The 24,114-nt window shown below is 50.7% G+C and overlaps 1 protein-coding gene across 3 annotated transcripts; it reads left to right on the top strand.

Annotated features, from left to right (window-relative positions):
• Positions 1–20,036, top strand: CTSB (cathepsin B). 3 transcript variants are annotated; one of them, XM_042935043.1, is made up of 11 exons: positions 1–107; positions 4,230–4,420; positions 12,046–12,196; positions 13,201–13,286; positions 14,063–14,177; positions 15,388–15,506; positions 16,311–16,396; positions 16,652–16,795; positions 17,318–17,434; positions 18,426–18,554; positions 19,048–20,036. In XM_042935043.1, exons 3-11 carry the CDS (start codon positions 12,071–12,073, stop codon positions 19,143–19,145), a joined length of 1,020 nt encoding a protein of 339 aa, XP_042790977.1. In that variant the 5' UTR covers positions 1–107; positions 4,230–4,420; positions 12,046–12,070; the 3' UTR covers positions 19,146–20,036. The 3 variants fall into 3 exon arrangements, with proteins under 3 accessions (XP_042790977.1, XP_042790976.1, XP_042790978.1); XM_042935042.1 differs by lacking the exon at positions 4,230–4,420; XM_042935044.1 differs by lacking the exons at positions 1–107; positions 4,230–4,420; positions 12,046–12,196; positions 13,201–13,286; positions 15,388–15,506 and having other exon boundaries at positions 14,104–14,177.
• Positions 20,037–24,114: the final 4,078 nt, after the last annotated feature.

The following is a 24,114-nucleotide window of genomic DNA, read 5'->3' as shown; positions in this document are numbered from 1 at the left end:
GCGCTGTAAATAGGCGCTGGGGCCGGCTCGGGGAAGCTCCGGCGGCGGCTTGGGCATCGGCACCCCAGCTCGCAGGCTGCAGGCCCAGGCTTTCGGCTGCGGAGTCGGTGAGTGCGGGCGGGCGGTGGAGACGCGGCGCCGGCGCGATGGAAGTGACCTTGGCGATGGGACGGGGACACCGGGTCCCTCTGCACCCCCGCCAGGCCCAGGCCGGATCCCGAGATATCCCGGGGCGGGCGGGAAGTGGAGGGGGGGGAACCCTCGGGCTGTCATAGCTGGGCGGGCAGGGATGGCAGCCCGCACACTTCTCAAAGTCCGTGCGGGGAGAGATGCAAAAAATCCCACGAGGGCAGCCTGGCACCCGCCCCAACTCCGGCCAGAAAGCAGGCACCCGCCGGCCCGTCCCCTAGGGCTGTGCTCGCGGCCCCGGGTCGGCTCAGCCAGACCCCATGATCCGCCCGGCTCTAGGGTCGAGCCTGGGGAGCAGCCCGGGCGGAGCTGGGGAGTTTGCGGGGGAGATCCGGGGGAGGAGCTTGCGGGGAAGCGCTTGGCCTGGGTTCTGGTGACTTTCCGGGTAGGATCTACCTCCCCAACCCCTTGTGAGCTTCTGGGCCTCAGTTTCCTCAGGAAATTGCTGATAAAATAGTGTCTCCCTGCAGGTGTTTTCTTGTTCCAAAGGGTTTGCTTGGGCAACTTTTCTGCACACGACCACACACGATTCCAGGGACCCCAGAAGATAGAAACCAGAACACGAGCCTGGAACTGGGTGGAGTCGGGTGGAGGCCACATGTTGAGCTAATTCAACCATGGAAGGGGACATTAAGCTGAGAGAAGGTTGGGAGACTGGGTGAAGGGCATGGGGGCTCCAGTCCACCTCTCCCTGGGAGGCTGGGGGTGGAGGGGAAGATGCCACTCCCTACTGCAGTGGTGCGAAGGCGGTGCCTTCCACAGGCCAGGGTTGTGTGCAAGAGGAGAAAGCAGGCCAGAGTCTCTGGGGCATCACCTCTTCCCTCAACTAGTGACCCTGGAGGCCTGGGCGAGGGAGTCGGAGGGTAGCAGCAGCCCGTCCTGGTAGATGTAAATTGGATTTGCCTTCTTAGTGGGCCTAGAACATTCTCTTCCACAGGCTGGAGGAGGTCAACAGGCTGGGGGGGGGGGGGAATGGGGACGGGGACAGGACAATTATTTAGGCCCACATCCTACCAGTCCCTCATCCCCAGTGGGAGGGGAGGAAGTGGGGTTCAAATGCAGACCTAGCTCCTTTTGTTACCTTGGGAAACAAATCCTCAAGTGCCTCCGCCAGAGGCAAACACAGCTGAGATACATGCGTTCAGTTGACTTTATAATAGATTCAGAACGATAAGAATGTGACAGATGACGAGGCTTAGAAGGGTGTCTGTTTTAGTAAGGGCTGCTTTTCTGCCTTAACATCCTTAATTTAATGGAGAATTGTTTCCTGTTGGCACAGTTGATGGTGACCCAGAGCCCCTGAACTTATGGGAAAAGGGGACTGAGCCACACCCTGCCCCCACCCCCCAGGCAGTGGCTTTCCCCAAGAACAACCCTGAAGGTGCCCTGGGGAAAGGTTCTGCTCAGATCTTTCTGGGCATCTGTCCCACAGCTGGGATACTGCCGCTCAGCAGTGGAAAGCTGTAGATCCCTTATCTGGGGGCTTCGAAGGCCAGTCCAGCCCTGGCTCTAGTAACTGCCCTGCTGTTGGGTCAGGACAACTCTGTTTCTGAACTGGTCAAGCGGTGAGGCCTTTTGGCTCCAGGATGAACCCGCCGGTGTGCTGCTGATTCCGCAGCTTGAGCTGAGGCCTTTTCTTCTAGACTGGCTCTTTCTTTTCCCAGTTACGGGACCTGGGAATTGGAGTAGGAAGCTGCACACATTTTAGGGATAAGAGATTTTGTGTTGCTATTGGCTGTTGGATTGAGAGGCAATGGAGAGCATATCCAGAGGAGCTGTCGAGCATCTGTCGGGTCATTTTCTTAAATGTGGTCATGACTTGTGGTTGTGTAGACTTTCCCTGTCATAGGGAGAGAAAAACTGAAGTATTTCAGAGGGAGGGCTCATGACATGACGTCTGCCGCCTATTTTAGATAGTTTCACATAAGGAAGGTGTTAAAGAAATGGGAATTTTTCTGGATCAAGAAGGATTGAAATTGGGCACTTTCGTAGGGTTCAGCCTCACCTGCAGAGAGATGGTGGGGGTTGACATGGTGATGAATCTAGGTGAGGCACATGCAGTATGTATTGTATATACGGGATAGACAGCAGTGTCTGCATCTGGTCCCATATATAGCGTCACCTCTTGGTTTAAGCTCAGCACACACTCCCGAGGCTGCCTAAGAAAGGGTGTGTGGGCGATAAAGCCTCCTTCCGTGGCTGTTAATTAATGTTCCTATTCCACCCTCGTTTGGATAGGGAAGGGGACCTAGGAACCAAATGCCATTATATATTTAGACTTCAACCAGTCTCATTTTTAACCTCAAGCCTCATGCCCACACCCTTCCCACAGCCCCTGCGGCCTCCAAGTCTTAGGCTTGTGTGGGGTTCCTAGGGTGAGTGCACTTCTTGGTTACAGCTCCCCTTTGAAGGAGGCAGGTTGCAGCTTGTTGGCTCTGCAAATCCATTACCCACCGGGGCCTGCCTCTGATCTTCCTGGGAGACATCCTGGCTCCTGTCCGTTCTGTTCTTTAGAATTCTCCTGCACACTTTTTTTTTTTTTTTTTTTTTGGTAATTTTAATACTTTATATCAATCTGTGAACAATGTTATTAAAATTGATATTACTGTAGTTGTGCTGCAGTGTATCCCTTCCCGCTAGTGTTTGTGCGATTTATTTATGTTGATACATGAAGATCTAGTTCCTCTCCATGAAGATCTAGTTCCTCTCCAAAGCACGGAGTATTTACCAAGGTTACAGTTAGTTTTCACTTTTGCATTATTCACCATTGCACTACAGTAAACCCTCGGCATCTCAGGCACTTGCAAGAGTTTCTCGAGGGCAAGAGCAGGAGAAGTCGCATTAATTGCTGGGTCATAAGGTGTGTGTGCACTTCCGTTTTGCTAGATGCTGATAGCGCTGTCCAGTAAGTGTTATCACTATGTGTTACTAGCGGGGTTGAGAGTTCCTGTTCCTCATTTACCACCACTAGCTATCACCAGACTTTAATTTTTACCAAACTGATGGGCTTGAAATGGTGTCGCTGATTTAATTTTTATTTCCAGGAATTCAAATTAATTCCTTGCCCAAGAAACCATTGATGTAGTGAGGTTTTCTATTTTCGTTGTTGATCCCTGACAGTGTTTGTAGTTTTAATGTGTCTGTTAACAGCGAGAGCGTACTAAGGTTTCTCTACATCCTAACAGGTATCTGGACTTCTCTGTAATTAGGTAGCATTTTCTAATTTTTTTTTTTTTAACTTTCAGAATGCATGTGTGTTTAGGGTACTATAGTTTGACGCTTCCCCTTTACAGATGAGAAAACTGAGGCTCCTGCAAGTTGGTGACATGACAGGGGTCACTAAAATAACTGAGGTGGAATTTCTCCTAGAGTTTGATCTCTTGCCAGTTGTCTGTCCCTACTCAGATATACTCCTCAGGGCTTGCTTGTTTTCTCAAGCACCAGTTTCCCTCACATGTGATAAAACAAAGGTTTCATACAAGACCAAAGGTCCCTTTCCAGCGTTACTGTCTTATGAATGCTGGACACCGAGAAAGATGCATGCCTACAGTCTTGACTGTTGTAATCTGTCTCCACCAGGCCAGTAACTCACTTTGGTCTGGTCATCAAGATAACCTAGTTACCAGGAAGGATGAGGGGAGGAGGGTGGGATAGATCCCACCAAAATAGGAAACCGATCCAGTGTAAGGCACCTAGATACTCTGCCAAAAGACCCAGCAGGGGCTGGGCTTCCCCATGACCCTCTGACCTGCTGACCTGGACTTGGGCAGGATGTGCTCACACATGTGTAAGTCACGCGGCTTCCAGGCTTGTGCAAGACCTGGGAAGGCCGTGCCAGCCAAAGGCCTCCGCCACTCCAGAGCGGAGGCCTTGTCACACATCAGCCGGGAGCCACCTTCTCAGTCACTTAACCTGGTTGGTGTTTGGGAGTGCTTTGTTCTGGTGGTCAAGAGAGCAGAATGAACCAGTGTTTGGGGACCCGTTGCTGCAAGTAGGGCGATCATAATTTTTCATCCCATTTTTTCATTTACTTCTGAGAGTAAAAAGAATGAGCCTGGGACATCAAGAGTTAACTGGCCTGTGACTAGAGAGATGTGTACTCCCCTCACTAGTGAGCCCACAGCCGTTTCCTGGTGGCAGTTCGTTATAAGGGCTGCCCGCTCCGAGCCAGGCTGCATGGAAGGCGCTTTCAAAAAGACCATCTCCTTACGTCTCCCAACAGCCTTGTGAGGTGAGTATGTTTTCCTGGAGCCTTGAGAGAAACCTGGATCAAGCAGAGAGGCAAGGCCTTTCTGTCACTTGTGTTTGGCACTGCCGAAGTCTTAGCCACCTCCGTACCCAGCCGGCAGAGAGATGTGATCTAGCCTGCAATCGAATTACGGAGCTGCTGTGCCCCTGCAGGCTGGGGAGGCACAGAACCCTAATCTCATTTAAATCTCCAAGGATTTCTGAAAGCTTTTGCAAAGCGGTCCTGAGGTCCTTCAGAATCCAGGCAGTATGTCCATGGGAGAAACAGAGACATGAGAATGCAGTGCCCCCTTTAGCATCTCAGCAAGTCAGTATCAGGGCTGTGGAGCAAAGCTGGTGAGCAAAAGCTTCCAGAACTTTCTAGGACTTTGCCCAAACTCTCTTGGTTCTCAGCGATACAAGTTTTTTCAGCTGCTGAGGGCCTTCCTGGGGTCCATTGTTTTAAGCCTAAGGTAGTAATTCTCTTCTTCTGTTTGCAGGATGTGGGCTGCCATGGCCGATCTTAAGCGATGTTCCATCGTGGGCCGTGTAGCTAGATGGTTTCCAGGCCCTGTGGGAGACTAGCGTTGAGCAGGCCTGCCCTGCTCAACCTGGTGGGAATTAGTCACTGATTTTGGACAGATGGTTGGCAGGTGGGCTGCAAGGGAAGTACCTGTGAGTGGCCTAAACTGTTTAGGTGGGTGAGGCAGATGGGGCCTTCTCGCTGCTTCCCCTCGACCCTGCAGGGCTGTTAGCTGCACAGCTTGTGGCTGACTGCAGTGGACCCCCTTTCTGGGTCACCCAGGAGTTGCTTTGGGGCATTCAGCTGCAGAGCCTGGCTCTAGAGGACAGATTGCCAACTGCTGCCTGCTCACCCGCACAGCTTTAAGGAGATGGATGGCGACTAGGAGCCCTTTTTGTTGTGTTATTTTTAATTTAAAGATCGTAAGCCATGAAGTAGTTGACCGTGTTTCCATCAGGAGCAAAGACATGAAACACGAAAGACACATCAAGGCTGTGATTCAGACTCAAAGGCAAGGTCCGAGCGTATCTGAGATGAAGGCACGTTGTGTCAGCATCACAGCCGCTCCAACGCTGAGGTGTGACTGGGCAAGTTGAAGTCAGAGGAAATGAAGAGCTGTCTGGTTTCGATGTGTAGGTGTACCGAAGCGGTCGAAACTTCAGGAACAACCGTCCGTGGTGACGGCAGGAGGCAAGATAAGTCTTTGTGGGAGAGAAAGAAGCTTGATGAAGTTCTCTAGCAAGGTGCCACTCAGTCTTCATATCCCTCCTGCCTGTCCACCTTCCCCCTAATCTGTAGCCAAGGTACAACTTTAGTTTGTGACTGTTGGTAAAATCTAGGCGCACTCAGTTTTTGATTCTTTAGAGCCCACTGTGCAAGAGGTTGGCAGTATACGAACAGCAGCGGTGGTCAGGCATGAGCCACGTATGGGAAGGAAGGCGTGCTAGGCACGCGTTCCTCCTCTGTGTGGCCACAAGATGGCCGCTGGCTTACGTGGAAATTGCAGACCTGTCTCCTTAGATTCAGTACAGATTTCGAATCCAGTCTACCTGAGGGGCTCTACAGTCACATGAGAAAGCTTTTTTAAAAATCAAGCTTGGTGACAGTCCAAACTGATTGCATGTCCTTAGGGATATCAGGACTCTCAGCCTTCTGTGACTTGGCATCAGCTCCTCTCCTGTGTTTATTCCAGCACCTTCCAGAGTCCCAAGGTCTGCATTAGTCCCAGGAATGGCTTCAAAGGAGTCTGGGGAATGGTTCTGCTATAAGAGGGTGGGGGATCAGCTGGCCCCAGGCCCCTCTGTGCCCATGTCGACATTCTATAGACCCTCAGTGGGATGTGCTTTCATGTAAACCGTTAAGTGCCGCAGGGTTTGGAGAGGAAAGAAATGTGAGAGTCTGCCCTTTTTCAGCCGGAGTTTGTCTTGGCAAAATGGCAGAGGGGTGTAGTGGAACCCCAGGTCTACCCAGGAGGACCAGCTGACCCGGGGCTAGAAGCACCATCTGCCCGCAGCTGTTCCCTCCACCAGCCCACGCCCTGAGAGGGAGTCTGGTGACTTGGAAGTGCTTATCCACTTCAGGCCCCTCTTTTCTCACAGAATAAGGACTTGCTGTTCGTTCTCTGCTGTAATTAAAAAAAAAAAAGACCACAGAACTGAGAAATTAAAAGGGAAGTATTTGCCCAAAAGAGGGGAAGTGAGAGCTGGCTCTGTTTCATGCGAAGGCCAGGGAACCCATGACCAACATGTTAACAAGCTTATTTTATTTATTTATGTTTTAATTTTGTTTTAATGTTTATTTTTGAGAGAGAGAGAGAGAGAGAGAGAGAGAGAATGAGTGGGGGAGGGTCAGAGAGAGGGGGAGACACAGAATCCGAAGCAGGCTCCAGGCTCCCAGCTGTCAGCACAGAGCCCGACGTTAACAAGCTTATTTTAACCATTCGCACATAGGTTGTCCAGTGTGCATGATTTGTGTGGATGCAGAGAGAGATGCCTGGCGCTCACTGAAGTCAAATCGCCACTGCTCTCAGGACATCTGTGTCCCCTTTAAGGAGGAGAAAGTTGACTTAATGTTCTTTGGGCTCAACAGTCTCCAGACTCTCAAAATGGAAACCCACTTGGAGGTTCATTGAGGTTAAAACCTCCTTTTAATTCAGACTCTTTGTGATAGAGGGGTATTGTGGACAGGTTTGGAGTGAACCGGAATTCTCTGGCACAGGCTAGAAGTAGGGGGAAGAAGGGAAGACGGAGGAGGGAAGGAAGCAGGGCAGTGAGTTGGACCTGGGCATTAAGCGTGCCCACGTGAGCAGCCCTTTATTGCTTTCTTACTGTAGAGCAGGTGCTGTACCAGGGGCTTCTGCCCACCCTCATGACACTCTTGATTTCCACCTGGAGCAATGAATGGTCATTAGCCCCGTCTTACAGGTGGCGAAACTGAGGCTCAGTACAGGTTGGTACTCAAGGGTGCACAGTTAGTAAGTGGAAGATCTGAATCCAGGTCTCCTGACTCCAAGCCCCGTGCTCCTCCGCCCCACAGGCTACCGCAGCTATTAACCACTTCAACCCTGACTTTCCGCCAAATGCCACAGCGCTGTGCCTGGAGGGCTGGGCTGAAAAGAGGAGTTTCCCAAGTGCTCAGTCCTAGTGGGGCTGGGAATCTGGTTCAAGATGAGCTCCTGCCCTCCAGACTCACATCTCTGAAGTTCACTGGGGCCCCTGGTTCTTCCTGACACAGGGTTGTGAGTAGGGAGAATGAAGTTAACAGGAAATTTGGAGGAGGGCCTGTGGAACCAAAAGAAAAGGGCAACTGCACCAAAGCGTCACATCTGGGGGGCCTGGCAGACCTCAGGAATTGGGCCCGGGTATGGCCATGGCAGCCGTCAGTGCAGGAACTGAGAACCGTCCGATAAATGGGTCGTGGCTGTGGTCTCTGCCACCAGAAAAACCAGAGGAATCTTGTGTAAAGTCCAAGCTACCATGGAATTGCTCCCATTCTCCACTTGCCTATGATGTAATATCTCAGCAGATGGCTAAGCCCCGGGGGCCACCTGGAGACATATAGGGAGCATTCACCTGGGCCTGGCTCAGGACCCAGCCACGTTCCCGTCACCCCTGCCTGACAGGTCACAGTGAAAGCCGAGGATAGGGTGTGATTCTGATGGGCTCTTCAGCCAGGTCTCAACCTGCTGGCATGGGTCTCAATGCCCACATGCCCAGAGTGTATACTCCAGTGTTTGTGTGCCAGGTTCTTACATCTGGGGAAAATGTGAAGGTACCGGCTGTAATTCAGAGGGTGCCGTGAAAAAGAAAGGAATCTGACTGCTTTGCTTCTTTGCCCAAAAGTTCTAAAAGAGACCTCAGGGGCGCCTGGGTGGCTCAGTCGGTTAAGCATCCGTCTCTTGATTTTGGCTCAGGTCGTGATCTTGAGGTTGGTGTGTCTGAGCCTCGCATCAGGCTCTGAACTGATGGCATGGAGCCTGCTTGCGATTCTCTCTCTCCCTCTCTCTCTTTTTCAAATTAAACTTAAAAAAAAAAAAAATTAAGAAAGACCTCAGCTCCCTTGCCCCTTCCGCCATGTGAGGACATAGACATTCACCTAACAGTTGGAGGTCACGTGGGTCCCTGATGTGGTCTGGTGAACACCAGCCTCCCTGTGAGTCACTGGAAAGAAGGTGTTCTGTGTTTTGAGCAGAAAGTCACTAGGGAGAAGGCCTCACTATTGACTGGAAATCAACTGGAAGTGCCTTTGGGCTCAGGGGTTTTGGTAGCTCTGGCTACTCTTCCTAAAAGACCAAAACTTTGAGTATAATATGTTAATTTAATTTAAAAAAAAAGAGGGGGTTAGTGGAAAATAAATCTCCCCGCCACAGATATTGCTTTCATATGTTTTTCCTTATGTTTTACATGTGGTAACAGTAATGTGAATGTATATTGCTTCATGATCTCACACGCTTACCATGACTCACCGGCTGCCTGCTTTTTTCCACTTACGGGTATCTTGGGCTTATTTGCTTATCAGTACAATGTGATTCTCGCTTCAGCTAGTTCCTATCTTAATGGTTACTTTGTATTCTATTAATCATTTACTGTAACTTCACAGTTGTGGTTAGTAGACACTTGCTTTGTTTCTGGTCTTCTGTGATACAAAGAATATTCAGTAAACATCTGTATACCTATATCTGTGAATTTGAAGCTCGTAGGATACATTTCTGAATGTCAAATTGTTGAGTCAAAGCGTGTGCAGATCGCCAAATTAATAGAAATGGTCGGGGGGGTGGGGAGGCGCCTGGGTGGTATCGCTTAAGCATTGACTTGGGCTCAGGTCATGATCTCACGGCTCATGAGTTCGAGGGCCGCTTCGGGCTCTGTGCTGACAGTTTAGAGCCTGGAGTCTGCCTTGGATTCTCTGTCTCCCCTTCTCTGTGTCCCTCTCCTGCTCATGCTCTCTCTCTCAAAAATAAATAAACATTTAAAAAAAACAAAAAGCCAGGCCATCGTCTCCATGGGGTTCATAAGCGCAGCACCTCTGCCTCCCCACACCTAATCCACCCCCCAGGAGCTGTCCAGCTGTCTGCCTTTGCCAGTCCTTAATTTTATCTGTACCTCCCTGTGGTAGAGCATCTTTTAATATCTGCTGGCCATTTGTAGTTCTTTTTCCTATACTTCATTGTGTGTGTCCATTTGCCACTTTTTTTATTCTGCTTTTTCAGGTTTTTTTTCAAGTTTACTAAGTTTTTTATTTTGTGAGAGACAGAAGCAGAGAAGGAGGGGGAGAGAGGAAGCATGAGCAGGATAGGGGCAGAGAGAGGGAGAGACAGAATCCCCGCGTGGAGCCCAACATGGGGCTCAAACCCACGAACCATGAGATCATGACTTGAGCTGAAGTCAGAGTCAGATGCTCAACCGACTGAGCCACCCCTGTTTTTATTCAGATTTTTAGGCACCTTTTGCATATTAAGGAAATGAAGCTTTGCGTATATGTAAGTACTATTTTGTAGTTGGTCACTTTTTATTTTGTTTTCTAGAAGAGTGGCTTTATTTTTACGTAAGCAAGCCTTGTCCCTTGGTTTTACGTCAGTCTTAAGTATCTTACTCTGATAATAGGTTGTTTAAACTGCGTTTATTTTCTTCATACAGTTTCTGTTTTAATTCAAGAACTTTGTTCCGTGTAGCGCTTCTCGTGTGTGAGAAACCAAGTGTAAACGTTCAGCCTTACTATTTTTTCCAAGATGCAGATGTGCAAGCACCATTTATGACACGTGCTGTTTCCTCACCCACCTATACCACATACGCTGAGCACCCACACATAGGAGATGCTTCTGAATGGTCTGTTTTGTTGACCAGACTGTTCCCAGGCAGGAGTCACCCAGGGTTTTATTATATACCGACTATCTCAGAAAGCAAGCCTCCATCAGTGCTCTTTTCCAGAATCGTTTGCTGCCATCATAGTTATTCGTTGGGATGAATTGTTGCTGAGGCAGCCATCAAGTTTAAATCTTCCCTCGGACGTACTTCACTGTGGGAGGTGGCATGTTCAGTGCATCTTCTTGTAACCCCATGACCCCGGAGGAGATGGGTCATTCTGGAAGCCCCAGAGGTCAGGGACAGGAAATCCTCCCCCTCTCTCCACCGCCGCCACTCCCCACTGTGTGGGCATCTCACAAGGCCCCATGGTGCTGTGACACCCAGAAGAGCATTTCTTGCTTTCATTAGAGCTGCTTGCCTAAGAGCGTGATTCAGAGGTCGAGCGGGAAACTGCCCGTCTCCTGACTTGCAAGCCAGTCCAAGATCTAAGGACTGTGGTTGTAATGGGATGATTTCCCTTCTCAGGAGCTCCCGCTTTGAACCAGGAAACAGAGCCCTTGGCTGACTGGAAAAACCAGAGAAAAATCTCAGACTTGTGCCACTGGCCAAACCAGCCCTGCTTCCCTGGTTCTGCTGAGTTTGGCACACGCTGGGCTTGGCTCGCTTGTGTTTTGCTTGTTCTATATCCAGAATGTGGCTCATGAAATGTATTTTCTTTTGTAGTTTTCTTTTCTCATTGGGCCTCTACTTGGGACCTAATCTCAGAGGCTGTTGACTCTTTCAGAGCACTGACTTGGAAAAAAGTCTCCAAGACTTGGTTCTACAGACCCATGGAGAGGCAGTTTGGCAATAGCAGGGAGGGCACTGAACTCAATTTAGCCTTAGTATCTGCGTTCACTGATTTGTTTCGTGGAGTCACCGATCCTGCTTTGTGGCCTGGGCCCCGGGGTTATGACAGGCAGCGGGTCAGTGCGCGCCCCATCCTCTCAGCTCCCAAGATAGCCACAGACCATCCAGGGAACAGCAGTGACTCAGACACAGCTTGAGGACAGCCCCTGAGACCCAGGCCACATGCATCACCAGGACGCAGCTGCAAAAGGGCCTCGCCGCTTGCAATGCAGCCATGTGTTTTTCTCTGTCCTGTCTCCCAGGCATCTGGAGGAGAAGCAAATACAGTCCGTCTTAGCCCGTGGGCTGCTATGACACATACTGCACGATGGGTGCCTTCTGAACGGAAATTTGTTTCTTGGTTCTGGATGATGGGGGGATGTCTGAGGTCAGGGTTCCAGGATGGTCAGATGAGGGCCCTCTTCCAGGTCACCACACTTCTTGTGGAGTCCTCACATGGCCGAAGGGAAAGGGAGCTCTCTGGGGTGTCTTATAAGAAACTAGTTCCATCACAAGGGTTCCATCCTCCTGACTGATCACCCCCCACAGGCTCCACCTCGTAATCCCACCACATTGGGGTTAGGATTTCACCATGAGTTTGGGGGCCTGGGGGGCACGGACGTTCAGTCCACGGCACGGCCCTGTGATGTGGGCATAGGTTGGGATTTTGATGATACGAGGCCTGGGAGCCCATGGGCCTTGAGGGCTCTCTGCCACCACACCCAAGCTTTCCAGGAGAGGACACTGAGGAACAGAAGGGGGCAGAGATGGCAGAGCCGGGAAGGGGACGTGGGTGTTTTGACTACTGGGTTGTTTCTGGCCCTGGAAACATGCCATCAGAGATGGCACCCTTGTGTATGTTAAACACTTGAACTGAAAGAAGTGTCCTGATGTCTTGTGTGTTTTCTTTTCTAGGTGACTCTAAGATCCAGCATCCAAAATGTGGCAGCTCCTGGCCACTCTTAGCTGCCTGGTGGTGCTGACCAATGCCCAGAGCAGACCGCCTCTCCAGCTCCTGTCGGATGAGCTGGTCGACTATGTTAACAAGCGTAACACTACATGGAAGGTGGGCTGTGGGGACTTCTGTGCATGTCCCTTTTGGGGATCGGTCTGTGCATTCTGACTCCCAAGGGAGGTGGCTGCAGCTGTGGTCCACAGGACACTCTGTCCTGGACAGTTGGTCTGATTGAGAGTCCTGGCCACTCAGGCCCATGCCTACCTGCTCCCTTCCCTGTGTGTGTGTGTGTGTGTGTGTGTGTGTGCGTGCGCGCGCGCGCGCGTGCACCCATAGAAGTGCACTGGGTGATAAACGAGCTTTGGAAGGGTTCACAATCAGGAAGACCCTGAACCCCACCGTGGTAGGTGTTAGTGCTCATCAGTAGTGGCAGCACCTCGATTCTGGCCGGTCCGCAGCCCTGGGGCTGCAGGAATTAAGAAATGAGGAATAAGCCACGTTCAGGGCTGCAGAGCGTCTCTCTTGACATCGGTAAATGTAGCAGATCAGAGGAGACACCCACTGGCCTCGGAGCTGTGCGCTGCCCGTGTGGCTCGCTCTGGGCTGGTCGTGGCCTGCTCGCAGGGTACCTGTCTTGTCCTTTCAGGCTGCTGTAACAAAATACCACAGACTGGGTGGCTTATAAATAGAAAAGTATTGCTTGTGGTTCTGGAGGCTGGAAGTACAATTTCAGGGCGCCAGCATGATTGGGCTCTAGGGAGGGCACTGTTATGTTGCAGATGGGTGACTGCTCATTGTGTCCTCGCTTAATGGGAGGGGCAGGCCAGCTCTCTGAGGTCTCCTTTATAAGGACACTAATCTCATTCATGAAGTCTCCACCCTCATGACCTAATCATCTCCCGAAGGCCTCACTTCCAGGTGCCATCAAGGGTTAGGTTTCACCATGAATTTGGGGACACGTGTTCTCTAAGAGGGCCCCACCCCCCTTGCTCTGCTGAGCTGGATGGGAGCCCTGGCCTTGTCAGGCGTTGCATGTGGGCGGTGTGCATACTTCCATCCACCCGCATCCCTAGACACCCCCTCTGTTAACTGCTGTGGGCGGGGCTCTCTTCCAGGCTGGACACAACTTCTACCATGTGGAGCCGAGCTACCTGAGGAGGCTGTGTGGCACCATCCTGGGTGGGCCCAAGTTGCCCCAGAGGTGAGTGCCTGCTCCCTGGGGGATAGATACTCTGTTGCACCTGCCCCGCTGCCATGGGAACTGCAGGTGTGTGTTTGGCACAGCGGGAAGGAGGGAAGAAAGGAGGCCTTGGCACCCACAGGTCTCCCCCTCCCAGAGCCGCAAGGATGCCACCTGACAGGGCTCAGCCCCCGGTGCCCGTGTTTTGTGCTGCTGCAGGTGTCTCAGGGCCCCAGTGGAAAAGGCCCCAGGTCTGGTTCTGCATGACCGGGATGGACCCAGTCTTAAATGGTTTAAGGAGAATTTAAAAAAAGTCATACGATCTCCATTAATGTTCCATTTTTTTCTAGAGAACTCTGCAGTGGGCATTTTCATGTAGACATTACTCTTGTAAGAAGCATTAGAAATCTCTGACAACACAGATGGAATAGCTATGAGACTTAACACGGTGGTGAAGATACTAAAATTGATGCAAGGACCCTGGGCAGACCCTGTGCGGGGCGGGTTAGGGGAGGGCGAAACACAGTTATGTGGACTTTGTGGCCAAAACTCTTGAAAGATACCCCAGAAAATAAGACTGGAAAACAGCATAGGGAATGAGAAGCTGTGTTGAGCAGTAGAATTCCTGGTTTGGTTCTACAGAATTCCCAGGGGACAGCCCTGCAGCCATCATCTTGGGCTTGTCTCCCTTGTGTCTCCTTGCCAGGCGGTGGCCTGGCCCGAAGTCACTGGCCTCTTTAGGGGTGGGGGTGGTTTGTGACATTCGAGCTTGTCATGAAAGCCTTCCTCTTATCTAGAGTTTCGTTTGCCGAGGACATGGTTCTGCCTGAAAACTTCGATGCCCGGGAACACTGGTCTAACTGCCCAACCATCAAAGAGATCCGAGACCAGGGTTCCTGTGGTTCCTGCTGGGTGAGAGGGGCTGGAGTGAGGCGGGGGGACAGCTGTCAGATCAGCCGTGACTAGGCAAGTTATGGGAACTTGCTGAGCCTTCGTTTCTGTCAACATAAAAATTATAAAGATCTGTGGTGGAAGAATAGATAGATAGATAGATACACAAAGTGCCCTGGGTGGCCCGTGTGTGTGCTGTGAGGCTGTCTATTTTTCTGTTTGATGCGCTGTCCCAGGCCATCAGCAAGCACCATTAGACTCCTACTCTGCTTCGTGGAGAAACATCCATCTCTGTCAATGAGCTGTCTTAATTTTGTTTAACTGTGGTAAAGTGCACGTGGTATATTAACCATCTTAGGCATTTTTGGTCGGCAATTTTTTTTAACGCTTATTCATTTTTGAGAGACACAGACAGAGCACAAGCCAGCAAGGGGCAGAGAGACAGAGTCCAAAGCAGGTTCCAGGCACTGAGCCATCAGCACAGAGCCTGAGCTGGGGCTCAAAACCATGAACTGTGAGATCATGACCTGAGCTACCTTAGCCATTTTTTTAATTAAAAAATTTTTTCTTTTAATCATTTATTTTTTAGAGAGAGAGAGTGCGAGCAGGGGAGGGGCAGAGAGAGAGGGAGACATAGAATCTGAAGCAGGCTCCAGGCTCTGAGCTGTCAGCACAGAGCCCAATGTGGGGCTTAAACTCACGGACTGCGAGATCATGACCTGAGCTGAAGCAGATGCTTAACTGAGCCACCCAGGCGCCCCTATCCTAGCCATTTTTAAGTGTACTGTTCACTGGCGTTAAGTACATTCACATTATTGTGAACGCATCACCATCGTCCATCCATAGAACTCTTGTCATCTGTAAGCGTGGAAATTAAACACTGCCCCTCCGTTCCCTGCCCCCCAACAACCACCCCTCTACTTTCTGTCTCTTACTGACCAGCCTAGATACCTTGTATTAGTGAAATCATACAGTATTTGTCCTTTGTGTGAGCTGTTTTTTCTGTTAACAGAAACCACATTTTAGAAATGAGCTGAGTGACCAGATAGAGATGTGGGGTGGATGGGTCTCCTAACTTTAAAGACCAGCTTGAGCACCAAGACCCTCACTGACCTTGGGAGAGACTAGTCAGCAAGGTCTGAGCCTCCTGCTGTGGTCCTCTGACACGGTGGCCGGTGGGGCCCACAGTCCAGGAGTGGGGCTCACCTGCGTGGGGCTTGTTTTCCTGCAGGCATTTGGGGCTGTGGAAGCCATTTCTGACCGGATCTGCATCCTCACCAATGGCCACGTCAATGTGGAGGTGTCCGCCGAGGACATGCTCACCTGCTGTGGTGACCAGTGTGGGGATGGGTGAGTCTGAAGCAGCATCCTCCACTGTGGGAGCCGGGCCCCTGGGAATGGCACTGGGAGCCCCCAGGCCGAGGCCTCCTGGACGGCGGCTGAGGGCTCCCTGAGGACAGGAGTGTTACTTCCAGGTCAGATAACAGTCCTTTGCTGGGACATCTTGGGGACCTGGGGAGTCCAGAAGCAGGCCTGGCGTGACTGCTCTTTTCTGGGAGCCGCCTAAGACCAGGCTGACCCCACAGTGCTGGGTGTGGGTGGTGGGGTCCAGGCACAACACAGATGGTCTTGGAATATGTGATTAAGTTTCAGATCTCAGGCCTGGTTTTTGTCGTCTTTGTTCCCTCTTCTTGCTGAAGGAAATGTAATAGCCTTGGGGTCTGTTTTCTGTAATTAAGAATGATGGGTGCCTGCCTTTTTGCCAGCTCTGGCCTTGGTTTTATAACGTGGTTCTCAGATGTGGCTGCAGATTAGAAATACCTGGGAGTTTAAAAAACAGTGCCAAGGCCTCACCTCACACCAGTCCTTGGCCTTCGCATTTTCTGTATTAAAACACCAGGGAATTGCAATGTGCATTCCGTGTTCCGGGAAGGACACAGCCTGGTTTGGGGTAGACAGGAAGAAGAGAGTCGTTCCGACTTGTTGAGGATGGTGGTGGTGATTCCCTGGAAGAAGTGACTAGCCAAGGAGGGGTGAAGTTGGCGGGACCCAGGAGAGCTGCTGGGCCAGTTGCAACCCTGGGGCCCCAGGCAGTGGTCTGGGAGCAGCTACAACTTCTCTCACAGTGAATTTAATGAATGGCTCTTTTCTCAGCTGTAATGGGGGCTTTCCTGCCGAAGCTTGGAACTTCTGGACAAAACAAGGCCTGGTTTCTGGTGGCCTCTATGATTCCCATGTAGGTGAGTGTCTGCCATCAGCGTGTATCTGGCTAGATGGATTTTATATCAAAGAACAATAACAGGCTCATTGTGCATTACAAAGTGACGGTTGAGGGTGGAGGGCAGGAGGATGGAGAAGAAGGCAGAGTTAGCACAGTGTGGGGAGTGCTGTGTATTTGACCTACTGCTCCTGTCGCCCCAGCTCTGCCCTCTGCTTCAAGGGGCTTCTGAAGAAGCTGTCGGCTGACACCCTCCTTTCCACTTGGTCCCCCCCAGGCTGCAGACCCTACTCCATCCCTCCCTGTGAGCACCACGTGAATGGCTCCCGGCCCCCATGCACAGGAGAGGGGGACACCCCCAAGTGCAGCAAGATCTGTGAGCCCGGCTACACCCCATCCTACAAAGAAGACAAGCACTACGGTAAGGTGGGGCCTGGGCTACTACCCAGCACCCCGGGCCCGGGGACCTGCCGACACCCTTCCCAGGCCGGAGAAAGGGAGAGGCCAGGGCAAGTGAGTCTGAGTCAGGAACACAGGATGGAGAAAGGAAAGTTATGAAGGACTCTCCTGTCAGAGGGAGCAGCATGCTGCATTTCTGCATGTCTCCACCCTGAATTTGGCCTCAGGATTCCTGTTGTTTGAGAGTCACAGACCCTCTGAGTGGGGAGGGACCAGACCCCTCGCTTTACAGAGGAGTAATCTGGCCGAGAATCTTTCTGGGTGCCACTCTACCCTTCTTCCAGGGTCTCCTGCTCACTGCCCCTCCCGATACAGAGCTCTGCTCTCCCACTTCTTGGCTTCCGGGTCCAATGCCATCATTCTCCCCTGCAGAAGCCTTCCCTGACCCCCGGGCTGGGCGAATCCCCCTTTAAGTCAGTGCATAGTTGACTGAGGGAACCGTGGGAAGCACGCCTCACCCCCACTCGGCTGATTCATTTGCCAGGATGCAATTCCTACAGCGTGTCCAACAATGAGAAAGAGATCATGGCGGAGATCTACAAAAATGGCCCTGTAGAGGCGGCCTTCTCTGTGTTTTCGGACTTCTTGCTGTACAAGTCTGGTATGTATTGGCCCCTCTGATGACAGTGGGAGCAGAGGAGGTCTGGGTTCCGGGGGACCACCAGGACTCTATCAAGGAAGAAGACCTCATTTTGTCCTGGCCACGTCCCAGATCATGCCTCACATTCAGTGGATGAGAAGACAAGAAGCACCTGGCCATGTGGGAGGCTGTGGGGATTCACCCGGGGCATGAGGACAGCCCCTGGCCCAAGAGCCCTCTTAGAAACCCCCCATTCTAGATGAACGGTCTATAGCTGACCACTTTGGTCTCATTTACATTGTGCCAGATGGAAAACTTCAAACCTCTCAACTTTTATGAAACCTCATTGGATAAAGATGATCCTGGCAAGGAAAAAGTTATAAAGCTGGCAGTTTTTAACAGTCCCCACCCATATTACAAAAGGATGCATTTTCATTTGACAAAGTGATTCACCAATGAGGGGATGGCCTGCTTGACAGGCCCATGGGCACCTCCGCCTGTATCTTTCTTCATCCATCAGTGCTCGCCGCCACCGATCCGGCCTGTCTCCTACTTCTCCTCTGCGTGTATCCCAGGGCAGCAGTTAAAACTCTTTTAAGTTTTACAGAACCCTTTTGACAAATAAACCCTTACGTGGAGTCCCAGTATGTAGAACAGATAACTGGTTTGTTAACATTCCATTTTTTCCTTAAATTAGAATTTGTAACTTTAGTTTTAAAGGTGACCAAGAAGCGTATTTTGTTGGGACCCCCATTTTAATATTTTTTCAACATATTTGAGTGTTGGGCTTTCAAAAACCTATTTAAATACTTCCCGAACGTTGTGGGAGCCCCTGGAGCCTTCTGGGAGAACACCAGGCCTCTTGTACTGCCCTGTTTGCAAGCAGTTCTTTGGGAGGGCTCGTTGGGCCCTCTGGACCCCATTTGTCCTGACAGGTAGCTGGCTGAGGGACAGGGATGCCGTGGGAAATGGGGCATCAGCCTGGTCTCCACCTGAATGGGCTTTCCCTTAGGCGTGTACCAGCACGTCACCGGAGAAATGATGGGAGGCCATGCTGTCCGCATCCTGGGCTGGGGCGTGGAGAATGACACACCTTACTGGCTGGTTGGAAACTCCTGGAACACTGACTGGGGCGACAATGGTGAGTGGCAGCCCTCTTCCTGCTAAGAGGGTGTGGTGAGCCAGGACGTAGTGGTCCTCTTGTCCTTTTCTGCTCTACCTGCTGCACAGCTCCTAACACTAGGCCCGGGGCTCAGCTGTGAGCCTCCAGGTTTCTGGGTGCTAGTGAGCTGGGGGTTCCCTTGCCATAAGGGTAGACTCTGATCCTGAGAGGGTGGTGTGAAGCAGGTGACAGCTTCAGGTCGCTGGTGCCCGCACAGTTCCCCCATCGCCCCAGGCGCAGAGCCGGTTTATGTGGGGTCCACTGGAAGTGGTGTCCAGAGGCCTCACGACGTGGTGCCAGGCTCCTGGGCAAACAGTAGACATCGATAGGGCACCTCGATGCCGATTTGATGCTTGCTTTAGGGCTGGGTTGGGGTCTGCCGCTCCTAGGTGTTTCTGGGGTGAGTCTGAGTATGTTGACAAGGACCAAAACCCAAGGCACACTTTAAAGGCATATTACTTTTGCTTTCCAGGCTTCTTTAAAATCCTCCGGGGACGGGATCACTGTGGAATCGAATCGGAAGTTGTGGCTGGAATCCCATGCACTGAGCAGTACTGGAAAAGGATCTAATCTGCTATGGCACTGGTCTTGCCAGCCCCGGGGCAGTTTTTCCCTAAATCGAGCCAATTGGGCTGGTAATGGAGGGTAGGAATGTCTTTTATTCTTTGCATTCAGTTGAGATACAAGAGGTTTTGGACAGGGCCTGAAGGATTGGGCCAAACCTCGTGTCTACCGTCAGACTGTCTTCCAAGGAGACACATCCGAAGCCTGCCACCTTCCGGCCTGTTCAGTGGACCTGCTGTCACAGTGCACACTTAGCCCACGTCAGCGCCCGCTGCAGGCACGGCGAGGCCTCCCCCGTAGACTAGTGCTGCGCGTAGTGCCTGCTGCTCCGACTCCTGCGGCCGCCACCTCCACGCCGCCCCCCGACCCCCCCCAACCCGCGTGCACCAGGGAGCGAGACAAACATCCACATGGGCCTGTAGGCCTTCCACAGGAATAGGAAGTGGAGTTCCTCACAAGACAGATTGCCACCAGCGGCAGTACTTCTGAGCGAGGAACTTTCTAGATTTGGAATAAGTTGAGGAGGAAAATAGTGCGGCAGCTCTCTGGAGAAAGCTGTTCTCCCAGGGCCCTGCATCCCTTGAGCTTTGCAGTGCTGCACCCCCTCTCTGGTCTTCTCCGTGGCATGGCTCCTTTTTAAATAGGGGTTTTTAATTTTTTTGTGCACCTCAGCTGGTCATACGGACGAACGAGGAAACTTTTTGGAAGAGCTGGCCTGCTTCACAGGCTGTCTCCTTACAACAAAACCGGGTGGTCGTGAGCAAACAGGCCTATCAGCCTGACACAGTGGAGCTCGTTTGGGAGAAGCCAGCTTTAACCATTTAAAAAATCACTGCTTCACTCTGTTAATTTAACAAGGAAAGGAATGACGGTGCCAATAAAAGTTTGCTCCCTTAACGCGAAGCCTTGTGTTCTGGTGGGGATCCCGCTGTCTGTAGACTCGGAGCTGCTGTCTGTCCTTATCCCGTGGAATCAACATTTTCCTGCATCTGGGGGGGTCCTTGAAACTCTAACCGGGGGTCTCTTGCCTCAATTAGGGGGAACTAAATAAATGCCTACTTTAACTCCTCGCTGCCCCAGCCGCACTTTCAAACCAGTTTCTCTCTTCTTAGGCCTCTGCCGTTTTCATCCACCCTGTTCTGTAAATTCATCCCCTAAACTGCCTCAAGCCCTGATGAACTCTGCCCCTGCTTAAGGAGCTAAGAACAAAGCCATACTCCACATTTTACCAGCTACAGGCCAGCAGTGACCTGTGTGAGGATTCACACAAACAATGGCGTATCGGTGATGCCATGACGCAGGTGTCCTAGTGGAGGACCGGCTTTCCCTGGTCCCCTCTGATGTTGGAACGGGATGGAGGCAGAGCCTGTGTGTCGTATTCTCAGTTCCCTAGGTCTCTGATTTACACTGCTGGTTAAGAACCGTGGCTTTGCATGGGCCTAGTTAAGAATCCTAAGCAAAGACGCGTACCAGTTCTTGGAAACGGGGGAAAGAAACTGCAGCCATCCCACTGGCCTATCAACACGTGACTTCTTTCCCTGAGAGGTAGACTCGCTCCAGAAGCGTGGAAAGTGTGACTTTTGATGTGAATTGCAAGGTAGGAATCAGAGGGACACCTGGGTACCTCAGTCAGCTAAGCCTCTGACTCTTGATTTTGGCTCAGGTCATGATCTCGTGTCTCTTGGGATCGAGACCCTCATCGGGCTCTGCACTGATGGCGCGGAGCCTGGTTGGGATGCTCCCTCTGCCCCTCCCCAGCTTGTGCACTCTCTCTCAAAATAAATGAACATTAAAAACAAGGAATCCGAAACAAGCTTATTTGCATCATCAAATAAGCTCTTACACCCGGTGAATACTGAAGGGAAAATTTATGAAACCCAACATATTTCAGAAGTGTTTAACAAAGGCTACCAAAGCCACAAATTTTGCAATCGCTTTATTCTTAAAATTGCAATCAGAAGACATTCATAACCTCAATGTAGTTCTAACAAATTCGACCTGCTCTCCAAATGGAGTTGAATGATCCCGTTTCCATCCTGTCTGCCATGTGCCCACCTGCAGCCCATCCTCCCCCCTGGAAGGTGAAAGAGCTGCCCTAAAACGAAGTACCCAAATGAACTTCACGGCATCCTCAGGATCAGCTTGAGTCTTTGTTAGAAAATAAAACAATGTCTATTTAGGATTGGAATCGATGTCAATTCTTTCATAAACCTCAAATTACCTCACTGACCACCACCCTGTCACCTCAGTTCAATTGGTGCCATGTTTTCCTGGGGTGCCTGTCCTGATAGATGGAAGTGACCGTCTGTGCCTTTTCATTTATTCCCTGGAGAAGGGCGTGATTTTAGTTTAGACTTAGCATCTGAGCACACAGTTGAACCTGTCCCACTCTTCACATACATCAGATAGCTACACTTGAAAAGCATGGCCATCACCTAGCTTGTCAGAAATGCAGAATTTGGGCCAGACCTCAGTCTGCGTTTGCAATTTAACAAGACTCCTGGTAATTCAATATGTTCACTCAAGTTTGAAGAATAAGGCCTTAGAGCAGTGGTTCTCAAACTGGGCTCCTGTCCAGCAGCAGTATTTGTATCACCTGAGAACTTAACATGCAAGTTTTGGGGTACCTCCCCAGACCTGAGAGACAAATGGTCCTAGCAATCTGGGACCTTCAGGCAACTCTGATCCTAAAGGCTGAGAACCACAGCCTTAGAGCTCTGCTTCCAAAGCTGCTAAGAATTAACAAATGGCTAGCCATGTCTCCTCCCCTATGCACATGTGCATGCCGGACCCAGAGAAATGGTTCTGATAGAATGGGCTTCTGGGTAATTGCTCCAAGCACTTTCCCAAAGGGAGATAGGTGGCTCTGTGTGTCTGCACAGGCTTTACCTGGAGCTCTAGAAGCTCCCAGAATGTGGAGAGCAGGTTCCTGCTCAGGTCTGTTATAGTGGAATTTTAGATTCAGATGGGTCAGATCCTCCTCTGAGGAAAAGCTAGAAATACTCCACTGTAAGTAGAAATCAAGTAGACTATGGGCCAGAGATGCTAAATATTTGATGAATAATTAAAGTGTGGAACAGAGTGAGGTGGCCAGATTTAACAAAAATAAAGGATGCTTAATTAGATTTGAATTTCAGATCAAGTAATTTTTTAGTAGAAATATATCCTGTGCAGGGCACCTGCATGGCTCAGTCGGTTAAGCGTCTGACTCTTGATTTCGGCTCTCATGATCTCAAGGTCTGTGAGATGGAGCCCTGTGTCTGGCTCTGCGCACTGAGCACAGGACCCTCTTGGAATTCTCTCTCTCCTCTCTCTGCCCTTCCCCCTCTCGCTCACATGCTCTCCCAAAATAAACATTAAAAAAAAAAAAAGTATGTCCCATACAATTTGGGGGACATAATTCTACTAAAAAACACTATTATGTCTGCAATTCAAGTTTAACTGCGTATCCTGTATTTTACGTGGCAATTTAAGTAGAGAAACAGAAGGGCAATTGTCTTCCAAAGCACTCAGGAGTGGACAGTAGAGCTAAGACCTTGGCACAAGTCAGCGATAGGAAAAATTCCACAGCTTTACAGTTGGGAGGGACCTAGAAGGTCATCTAATAAACCTTACAGAAGCTTAGAAAGTCGCACAGGTCACAAGTGAGCCAGGAGGAAAACTTCCGGTACATCCACCTCCGACCAAGGCTCTCCACCAAGTTGTCCTGTGTTCTACACAGGACAGAACTAATCTGATACTTCAACGCACAAATTTATAACAACCTACCTTGGAATCTTTAACCAAATTCCGATGTTTAAATTACTTGGGAAATTACTGTTGAGTAATTACTGATCTGAGTACAGTACAGCTGTACTCCAGGTGGCAAAGGACTTTGGCTTCAGCGTGGTGACAAGTTTGTCCAGGACTGAGCCCCAAACCAATCCACCAACTGCAGCTCCCACAGACCAAAACTAAGCCATTGTGTCAGGCGGCGGCAGTCACAGGACGAAAATCAGTGTGGGTGTGCGTATAACAATGCAAGGCCAATATTATTGCTGGGGAAAACCCTCAACTTCGGTGATTAAGTCACCATCCACAAAGGACAGCAGCAAAAGAGTAGACTATATACTATGTACATGGAGAGCATTAATGGCTTCTAGAAAGCACTTTAATGCCCTACGACAGTGATTGCTCAGCTTGAGGGGCTTTTTCAAACACCCCTAGAGAGGGGTCCTCCCTGGTCCAGGCTGAGATTCTCGGTGAGTCACTGGGTGAGAACGCATCACCAACCCCGGCTGCGTGGGAGTAAAGAAGGCAAACAGCGATGCTAGAAGAATTAGGCTAAGTACATTCGGCTTCCCAGCCCATCACCTGAAAACATTTTTGTCTTTGTTGAAACTTCAGTGTATAAACGTGATTTTTTTTAAAAACAGAAACAAAGGACAAAACAATAACAACAACCACCACAACCACAAGCCCCCTGGATGTAATAAAATCTGCTGCGGCTAAGAGAATCGGCCCACTTTAGAGTAGGCTGGCAGAGTCAATGCAGGTTACGGGCTGGGCAGTGAGGCAATGCTGTCACTTGCTCATCTCCGGCGGGCGCCGTGGAGCCGGGGCCAGGCAGCTGGATCCTCGCTCTTGGTACCGCTCTGGTCCGCTCTGCGGGCAGCAGCGGGCCAAGCCCCCTGGCCCTCGATCACTAACTCCGCTCTTGACTTCTTATCTGCCATGTGCCTCCAGGCTTTCAAGTGAACTGCCCTTGACAAATGCAGAGTAATTCCATTCTTTTTTACAAACGTATCTTTACATATGGTGTCTTCTCAAGAAGTCAGCCTTGACTGGAGGCCAGTCTTCTACAATGGGGCCAAAGGCAATCCTGCAGTTCCTCTGGGAAAGCTAATCTCCTTTTAAATGAGGAAACCATTCCAGAACACCCAGAGGTGAATCCTTAGCCTTCACGTGCAGAAGACAGTTGCATTCTTAGGAAACA

The sequence above is a fragment of the Panthera leo genome, chromosome B1, assembly GCF_018350215.1.
Source record: "Panthera leo isolate Ple1 chromosome B1, P.leo_Ple1_pat1.1, whole genome shotgun sequence".
Lineage (NCBI taxonomy): Eukaryota > Metazoa > Chordata > Mammalia > Carnivora > Felidae > Panthera > Panthera leo.
The sequence above is the reverse complement of the archived record's forward strand: the minus strand, read 5'-3'. Positions and strand labels throughout refer to the sequence as shown.

Excerpts from the sequence above, each read along its gene's own strand:
- CTSB (XM_042935042.1), top strand. The coding sequence starts at position 12,071 with ATGTGGCAGCTCCTGGCCACTCTTAGCTGCCTGGTGGTGCTGACCAAT. Across the intron at positions 14,178-15,387 it reads GTTCCTGTGGTTCCTGCTGG|GCATTTGGGGCTGTGGAAGC; the intron begins GTGAGAGGGGCT and ends GTTTTCCTGCAG. Across the intron at positions 16,796-17,317 it reads CAAAGAAGACAAGCACTACG|GATGCAATTCCTACAGCGTG; the intron begins GTAAGGTGGGGC and ends TTCATTTGCCAG.